This window comes from Nematolebias whitei, chromosome 4 (genome assembly GCF_014905685.2).
Source record: "Nematolebias whitei isolate Nwh7 chromosome 4, NemWhi1, whole genome shotgun sequence".
Lineage (NCBI taxonomy): Eukaryota > Metazoa > Chordata > Actinopteri > Cyprinodontiformes > Rivulidae > Nematolebias > Nematolebias whitei.
In genome coordinates this window covers 35067116-35077028 of record NC_056501.1, presented here as the reverse complement: position 1 = coordinate 35077028, position 9913 = coordinate 35067116, and the positions used below count along the sequence as shown (strand labels likewise).

The 9913-nt window shown below is 43.6% G+C and overlaps 1 protein-coding gene across 1 annotated transcript in view; it reads left to right on the top strand.

The window, feature by feature from the left end:
- pdgfrl (platelet-derived growth factor receptor-like) overlaps positions 1-8720 on the top strand; it is a 16586-nt gene extending 7866 nt beyond the window's left edge. The window contains exon 6 of the mRNA XM_037676003.1: positions 8430-8720. Within this exon, the coding sequence (XP_037531931.1) occupies positions 8430-8618 (189 nt within the window). The 3' untranslated portion in view covers positions 8619-8720. The remainder of the gene's footprint in view (positions 1-8429) is intronic.
- The last annotated feature ends 1193 nt before the right edge of the window (positions 8721-9913 follow it).

Below are 9913 nucleotides of genomic sequence, written 5' to 3'. Positions count from 1 at the left end.
CCCCCCCCCCCCCCCCCCGCCCCCGACCCCAAATGACAGACTGAGAATGAGGGTTTAAGGAAAACTGGAAGACCCAACTCCTCCCTCCCCCCACTCAATAAGATGTTGATGCATGTTGTTATATAGTGCATTTAAAATGGGGGGGATGAGGCGGTGACTGGCACAGACCCACCCCCTCCCCAGAGAGCAGGCAGTGCCCGTTCACCTCTCCAACCCTTGACCAGAACCCTAATGTCTACATGCTACATATGAGAGTGGGTACTGGTCCCGGAGGTGAGAATGATTACACATCCCACCCCCTATATGCCACCGTGTGCCCACTCCAGACCCTATATATGCATGCGTCATGAGAACGTTATATGCGTGTGTAGATCAACATATATCTGTGATATATTCATAAATTAAACGGATTCTTTCATTTTTCTGGACTGAATAATATCGTGCATTGAATAATTAAATGTAACGTGAGACGTTAATTTTCTTTGACCCATCAAATGAATGCGGTCATTTATTAACAGAATCAAAGTTTAACATCTAACATTTACATTAATTTGGCAAATTGATTACAATAACACATAGCTTAATTAATTAGCTTTACAGTCAGGAAACCATACGGCCATGGTTTCCTCACTTCAAGCTTTACAACAGACATTTCTGAAAATATCTGGATGATTACTGGCAAGATAGAAGAGTTTAAAGATGGAAATGAAGTTTAAATGGAGAGGAAAAGATGGATGAGTGAATATGTGTCGGTATCAGAACGGCACGCTCCATTAGGTCTCAGCTTCCTCCTCGGTACACTTAGGTAGTGTAAATCGACTCTTTACCTGTAGAAGGTGTCTCCACTGGTACGGAGTTCCATTTAACGCACCCTTTCAGCGTCTCCGTAGGAACAGCTGTGAATCGTCCGAAGTAGTGACGGTATTCCGTCCGACACACGTTCACCCCACTGGTAGACTCACATGAGGAGTAAGTCCGTCAGAGGCTCTACTCAGATGTGGAAGATTCCATAATTCCCACAAGACTCGGAAGAACTGCGGATCATGTCTGGACCTCCTGTTCTCTCCAGCACTTTTTCTGTTCGGTTCTGCTCTCCGAACTGAACTGCTCTCCCACCGCACTCTGGATTCTCTATTCCAGCATTCTCTCAGAACTAGGAAGTGTTGAACCTTTTTAAGAGGTCACTTCCGGTTCATTTGAGAACTTCCTGATTGGTCGATCGACCGAACAGGAGGTGTGTTTTTGTGACGTAAGAGGTCACTAGAAGTCAGAAAAACAGAAAGAATGTTTTGGAACAGACTGAAAATGTTTTTGAGACAGACAAGAGAAATGTTTAGGCGAGTTGGGAGGAAACAGGTGCCAGCTTCTCTATTTATGTCAGAGGATTTAAAAACATGACAGTTCGTTCCAACAAACTTGTTTGCGTTTGTCTCCAACCTTGGACCAACTTACACTTGCTCATTTCAGACAGAAAATCAGAAAATGCATAATTACTCTAACACATTCTAACTTGATTTCTACTTTGAATGAGGGTTAAAAATTCATTAATACTGTTTCACAGTTGATTTAAAATGAGTAGTTCACTTCAACATTTAAAAATGGTTTGAACTAAACACACTTTGATTATCACGACATTTGTAAAATAGTAATGATAATAAAAAAGCGAGTGTTCTTTCAATTGATCAGTGCAGGACACTTAGAAAGTCTCTGGATGAACTTAATCTTGTGTTTCTGGACTCAAATCAATGAAATAACAGTTCTTGTCCCAGAAAGGCCCTCAGGGCCAGATTTGACCTGAGGCTTAGTTCACTACACATGTCTAGGTTGTTTGATAAAATTGGGGCCCAGGTCTCCATGAACCACGGAGATGGAGGATCCTCCCCACAGCTCAGTAGTGCACCTGAACCCCAAGGCCCTGCTTGAGTGGTGGTGTGATGGAGTGGGTGGAGGAAGACGTCGGGATGGGGAGGAACAACTGAGGTGGCAATGCCCTCCCAGGGGGCCAGCTCCCCCACTGACCCCAATAACAATTATTAATATATATGCAACCAGCCTTTTCATATAAAAACTGGGATATTGTTACCGGAGAATGCTTTCACTAACGAGTTTGTTGTTGTACTGACATGGTTACAGCAGACAGTAACTATTTACTCAATAAAGTGATGGTTATTCACATTTTTCCTCGATTTCAGTATCCAGCAGGGTGTCACAATATAAAAATAGGGATATTTTTACCGGAGAATGCATGCACTTTAAACAGGAAGAGTTCGGTTTTGTTTACATTACAAACAGCGACAGATAATTAAAATTTTTACCTAAAAACCCACATAAAGCAGAGCATAATTTTTATATTAAAAAGGGACAAGGTGGAGAAAATGTGCTGTTTGAGTCTGTTTATTTACTGACGGTAAACAAAGTCAGACTCCCCGCAGCTCCACACTGCAGCTAAGACTAAACGTTTAAAGCAGCACAGCACCAACACACAACTCTCATGAAGTTCAGGGTTATTTGTCACTTTCTGTGAGTTTGATAGAGACAGACTGTTCTTACCTTGCGTTGCAAACTATTTCTGCCATTCGGTTTCTTTGGAGACTTCGCTGCTCCTCCCACCCTCTCGGTGAAAAGCTACAGCTGGAACTTTGACTTCTGGGCAATTTAGTTCTTTTGACTTGTGTTAAAGTGAAGGCTTACTGAAAGAAAACTACAAAATAGCTGCTCCTTTTTTTTTTTTGTTCGTTTCATTTTCATTTTTGGTTATTGTTCAGTTCCCGCTCCTGTCTGCTCCCGTTAGCTTTCAGTCTGGTCACGTCCGGGTTACGTGAGTTATAATGAGGTTGACTCCAGTCCCGCCGAAATCCGACCAGAATCGCATGACCTGCTGTACTCCCGAAAAAATGTCGTCCTCTAGTCCAGACGTCTCTACAGCTACCTCTTCCAGCTCTTCTGGGAGTACTCCAATGTGTTCCCAGGCCAATCAAGACAGTCTCTCCAGTGTGTCGGGGGTCTTCCCTGGGGGTCTCTTCCCAGTCTGACATCCCCAAAGCACCTCGCTAGGGAGGCGTCCAGGAAACATCCTTACCAGATCCCTGAACCATCTCAGCTGGTTCCTCTCGATGTGGAGGAACAGCTTAGAGTTTCTACTCCCGAGTCTCTCTCGGATAACTGAACTTACCCTATAGCTAAGAGACAGTCCAACTACCCTGCGGAGGACACTCATTTCAACCGCTTGTATCTGCAATCTCATTCTTTTGGTCACTACCCAGATTTCATGACCAAAGGTGAGTGTAGGAATGTAGACTGATGGTAAACAGAGAGCTTTGCTTTACAGCTCAGCTTCCTCTTCACCACAATGGACCGGCACGGAGTCTGCAATATTGCAGACCCTACACCAATCTCTGTCAATCTGCCACTCCATTCTTTTCTCACTCATGAACAGAACCTCAAGATACTTGAACTCCTCCACTTGAGGCAGAACCTCACCCTCAACCCGAAGAGGAAAAATCCACTTTTTTACAACTGAGGACCATGGTCTCAGATTTGGAAGTGCTGTTTCTCATCAACACCTCAGATTTGTTAGTGCTGATTCTCATCCCAGCCACTTCACACTCTGCTGCAAACTGCTCCAGTGAGGTCTGAAGATCACAAAATATTGGGGCCAACAGGACTACATCATCCACAAATAACAGAGATGAATCCTGAGGCCACTGAACCGGACTCTCTCCGCCCCCTGGCTGCCCAGAGAAATTCTGTCCATAAAAGTTATGAACAGAATCGTGACAACGGGCAGCCCTGGTGGAGTCCAGCACTCACCCTGAAAGGGTCCAGCTTAGTACCAGCAATGTGAAACAAACTCTCGCACCGTCTATATAGAGACCAAATAGCCCATAGCAACAGGCCCGCAATCCCATACTCACAGAGCACTCCCACGGTGTACCTCAAGGAACATGGTCAAAAGCCTTCTCCAAGTCCACAAAACACATGTAGACTGGATGGGCAAACTCACATGACCCAGAGGACCATAGTGAGGGTAAAGAGCTGATCCATTGTTCCACGGCCAGGAAGGAACCCGCATTGTTCCTCCTGGATCTGAGGTTTGACCAATGATTGGACTCGCTCTCCTGTACCCCTGAATAGACCTTACCTGGGAGGCTAAGGAGAGTTATGACCCCATAATTGAAGCACACCCTCCAGTTCCCCCTTTTTGTAGAGGAGAACCACCACCCCAGTCTGCCAATCCAATGGCACTTCCCCCAATATCCATGTGGTGTTGCAAAAGCTCGTCAACCAAGGCAGCCCCAAAACATCCAGGGCCTTAAGGAAATCAAGGTGAAAATCATCCACCCCCAGACCCTGCCACCACAGGGCCTTTTAACAACCTTGGCAACCTCAGCCATGGTTATGGACAGACCAACCCTGAAGTCCGCCAAATTAGTTCCCTCCGTGGAAGATGTGCCAATGGGACTGAGAATGTCTGAGAAGTATTTTTTCCACCTCAGACAATATCACTGGTTGAGGTCAACAGCACCCCACCTTTACTGAACAGTGTTAGTATTAGTAAAGTGCTGCTTTACCATCCTTAACCGCCTGATGGTTTGCAAGAATCTCATTGGAGCTGACCGTGAGTCACTATCCTAGTGACTGTCCTAGTCCCATCCTAGCCACGATAAGGTGGTGATTCAAGAGGGAGCAGTATCAAACATAAAATTAAACATGTGCTTTGAGGTTTGCATAGAAGCCCAAAGCATGAGTTGTATGATACGTATAAATGACTTTCCTAAAGAAAAGCAAACACTAAAGCTCAAGACTGTTTAAGCAGAAAATGGCTTTTTCCAAACATTTATCATGATTTTATTTCTGCAGCCGCTAACAATGAAACCGTTTCAAGTTTGGGTACATCCAAACTTTTGCTAGGTATTTAAAAGAACATCTTTTCTCCAAACCTTTTCCAATGGAAACTTACTAAATGGTCGAGGGGAAGAAAACATCTGGCTCATCAGGTTGTTGCTGCTCTGCAAAGAAATTAATATAAGGCTAAAAGCAGGTTTTATATGAGTCATTGTTTCTAGTAGCCAGGATGAAGACAACAAATGGTGTACTCACAGTAGAAAGGACTGCTGCAGTTTTTACACAAATGGATAATGATTCAGCGCCATGGCCTTTCACATAATGGAAACTATTTATGATTCAGCACCACATTAAAATGGTAAAGTTTGGAACAACCCCAGTTCTGAAAAGATTGTGACATTAAGTAAAATAAAAAAAACAGAATGCAATCATTTGATAATCTCATTAATCCATATTTTATTTATAATGGAACATAGTAAAAATACCAAATGTTTGAACTAAGAAATTCTACCCCTTTATATATTTTAAAGAAAAAGTATGTTAATGTTTTAGTTGGAAGAGCACTTTGCATATAATCATTTAAATTGGAAACATTTTAGTAAGAGGACTGTGCATACAAGTATTTTAGAGAGTGAATCTTTCAGAAGGAAGGGAATGTTGGTCTCAGGACTGTTGGGGATGTTTCACAGTGATGAACTAAACATCTGTGCTAGCAGCTGCTGTGAGCAGGATGTGGACTGCTTCTGTCTGAAAACAACCATAGTATCTATACAACAAAGTTCATGCTCAATAATCCAAGTAAAAATCCAACAATGTTCAGTCAGGTCATCTGAATGTTTTTTTTTTTTTTTTTAACATTTCGTCCTTCATCCAAAGGACTTCTTCAATCTGAGGAGCCATCAAAACAAACAGATTCCCACAAACAGCATACTCCATAGTGGAAAAGAACAGATTGCCAGTTCTAAGACAGCCTCTAGAGCCTGCCCTCTCCCCCATCAACTCTTCTGAGAGTCATGCTGAAGTGATTAAAAACACCAAAGTTCATGCTCATTAATCCAGGTATAAAATCTAGCAATGTTCGGTCAGATCATCTGGACGGTAGTAGTCTCTATAATTTCACAGCAGTTTATGCAAACAGAATCACTAAGAATAATGTACACCGTTATATAAAGTCAAGGTTCTTTATAGTCATTCTCATCACATGTGGTACATGTGATGAGAATGAAATTGTGTACACAGGGTCCCAGTTACATCCAAAAGTATAAAATGTAAAAGAAAAACAATAATAAGATCTAAGCTATGAACTAAGAAATATGCTAAACTAAGAATACACCAAGCACTAATGGTGCAAAAACAATACGCTGAACAGCAGCAGCACGGACATGAGTCTGTGTGAGCAGATGAGTACAAACGAACACAGCAACATGAAATAGATCAGCAGCATGGATAGTCAGCAGCACATAACAATAAAGTGGGCTTTAAAGTGATTTTTTTTCAGTGATAATTCTGGTTAGATATTCATGAGTCCAACAGCCTCAGGGTAGAAGCTGTTCCTCAGTCTAGTGGTTCTATGCTTAAGCCCCCAGTATACGCTCGCATACGTCCGTACAGAGGTAAGCGCGTACGTACGCAGATGTACGAGCGTACCCCCACTGGGCATGTCCGCGCCAAGCTAAATTTTTACGACCTTGTACGCGGTGTCGCACAATAAACTGCCCGGCGACAAACTGTTTTGAATGAGACACCAATGTATTAAATTCCCCTTCTTTATCCCTGATCTGGCATTTTCTTTAGTTTTTTTTTGCCAAAAGGCAAGTGATCTCTTCCTCCTCCGTTGATGCCATTACTGAAATGGTGAGAAATGAAGGAATTTGTCACGAGCGAATTAAACTCGGGTCCAGCATGGCTGTGGGAGGATCTGGAGATTTCCTGTTGGGCTGGTCTGATTTGTGGGCTGCAGGGCCAGTGATCCAGTTTTTTTTTTAGATCTTTTTTATTAACAACATATAAACACAGAACACCGCTGCAGCGGAGGCTGCCAGCGCTCTTTTTTATTCCACGACCCATCAATCAATCCAGTAGGTGTGTCTGCAAATGACCAATCGGCAACTTCAATTTGTCCCGAAGGTAAACACCCCTCGTCTGCGAACCTGCTCTGCAGCCGCTAGGGGTGGACGCTTGAGTACGAAGTCTCAACCCTCCGCGTATGTACGCGTGGACGGACGTACACGGGAGTATACTGGGGGCTTTAATGCTCCTCAACCTTCTGCCTGAGTGGAGTGGGGCAAAAAAGTGTGTGTGCTGGGTGAGTGGGGTCCTTCATGATGCAGGTGGCTCTCTTCCTGCATCTGGAGGTGTAGATGTCTGTGATGGTGGGGAGGCTGACTCCAACAGACTTCTGTGCAGCCTTCACCACTCTCTGCAAAGCTTTTCTTTCTGCAGCTGTGCAGCCTCCATGCCACACGTTGATGCTGGAGCACAGGATGCTCTCCACTGCACACCTGTAGGAGGTGGTGAGGACTGAGCTTCCCAGACCAGCTTGTCTCAGTCGGTGTGTGAATCAGTTTTTGCCTAAACTTTAATTTATTAAAGATTAGAGTCAGTATGGTCTAAACATTGTTTCTGCAAACTGTGGTTTTTCAAAGAACTTTCTACAACAGGTAAGATATTCATTCAGAGATTCACCACTTTTCTACAGAACTCCTTAAAAAGCTAGAATATGAATTTCAAGTTGAAGGTTCTTTGTCATTCTCATGTGGTACATAAGGTGGAACAAAATTGTGTACTCAAGCTCCCAGTTACACCTAAAATTAGCAAAGATGTAAAGTATTAAAAGAAACAGAATATAAGGATCTAAGGCAGGACTATTCAAGTAAACGGCTCAGTGGGCCACAGTTACTGAAAGCCAAGACTCAGGGGCCGGACATCCAGAAGTTGTCATTACGCAAATTTGTTTTATGATTAAAAATCCAATTTTATTTAAAAATGAACCCTTTTGTGGGAAAAACTGAATTCACCCGTGGGCCTAGTTTGCCCCTCGGCTCCCAGTTGAATAGTCCTGATCTACAAGATGTACACCAAGATATATGCTAAACGAATGCTAACGATAAGTTAAAAATCCAAGATATACCCTAAACACCAATGTAAAATCATTCAAACAGCCTGAACATGAGTAGACACAGACATAGAAATCAGTCTAGTGGTTCTGCACTAAATGCTCCTCAACCTTCTGCCTGAAGGGAGTGGGGCAAAAAGTGTGTGTGCTGGTTGAGTGGGGTCCTTCATGATGCAGGTGGCCCTCTTCCTGCATCTGGAGGTGTAGATGTCTGTGATGGTGGGGAGGCTGACTCCAACAGACTTCTGTGCAGCCTTCACTACTCTCTGCAAAGCTTTTCTTTCTTTCAAGGTCAAAATTAAAATATTTTCCTTCTGTAGTAGATATATGAACCGTTTCCACTTCAGACATCTTTGGATCAAATCATTCACAAGCAGGACTTTATATTAAGTGCCACAGAGTATTTGATGACATTCCTGAGAATCACCAACAGCTCCCATGACACTGATGAATCTGTTTTTCTCTGTAGGACCAGCATCCTGTTCAGGTCCAGTCATCTTGGAGGCTGCTCAACAGAGGCCTGGGCTTCACCACCAGAGTCTCCCAGAGCACCCTGATGGTGGAGCACATGGACACCATGCATGTTGGAAACTATGTGTGCAAAGCAAAGAACCAGCATGGAGAGACCACAGTCACGCTGAAGATAAACTACAGCTAACTGCATGTTGAGCTTTAACACACCCACACAGCTAAATGAACATTTCAATACTACATCTGGTGGAAAAAAATCTATGAACTTGATGATAAAATAAAACTTGATGCCATTAGATTTTTTTTTTTTTTTTTAGTTTTTTTTTTTTTTATAATAACTCTGGTCTTTAAGAAAATCAGTTAAAGTGGCCAAGAAATCAAAGCAGGTCTGTAAAGTGAATGACTGAAGGAACAACAGCTGTTAGAGGTATTTCTGTATCTGTGCAGCCGAGCAGACGTCTTCATGCATTCCATATGGGATCTTTAAGCAGCTGACAAGTAAAATCAGGTCCTCTGGATGGATTCTTGTTGAACAGTTAGTCTTTTATCCAAAATACTTCTTCAGCCTGAGGAGTTGCATGCCACAAACTCGGTCTTATAAGCAACACCTTCTCATAGTGGATCCACTATTTTGTTGTTGACTTCCAGAACTAGCTGTTCACATGGTGAAAGAGAACCATCAGTCTAATGGCCTGCTCTGATGGTCCTCCTTGGTGAGTCTTGGTCCTCCTTGGTGAGTCTTGTTGCTCTTCGTTTCTGTTCGTATTGTCGGTTACAGTGTTGGTTATCGAGTAAAAAAATGCTGAAGCAGTCAGAGTTCCTTCCTTTCACTGGAATTAAGGGGCTAAGCCCAGCTCCTGAAAAGCAACCCCACACCTTAATCCCCCCTGCACCAAACTTTACACTTGGCACTATGCAGTCAGACAAGTACTGTTCTCCTGACAACCAGCCAAACCCAGACTCGTCCATCAGATTGCCAGATGGAGAAGTGTGATTCGTCACTCCAGAGAACGCGCCTCCACTGCTCTAGAGTCCAGTGGTGGCGTGCTTCACACCACTGCATCCAACACTTTTCATTGCACTTGGTGATGCATGGCTTGGATGCAGCTGCTCGACCATGGAAACCCATTCCATGAAGCTCTCTGCTCACTGTTCCTGAGCTAATCTGAAGGCCACATGAAGTTTGGAGGTCTGTAGTGATCGACTCTGCAGAAAGTTAGCGACCTCTTTGCACCATGCGCTTCAGCATCTGCTGACCCCGCTCCGTCAGTTTACGTGGCCTACCACTTTGTGACCGAGTTGTGTCGTTCCCAAACACTTCCATTTTCTTATAATACAGTTGACTGTGGAATATTTAGGAGTGAGGAAATTTCACGACTGGATTTATTGCATAGGTGGCAGTGGCGGTTCCTTATATGGGCGACATGGGCGGCCGCCCAGGGCGGCCTCCAGCGGTGGGCGGCAGTTTAGGAAAAAGAGAAA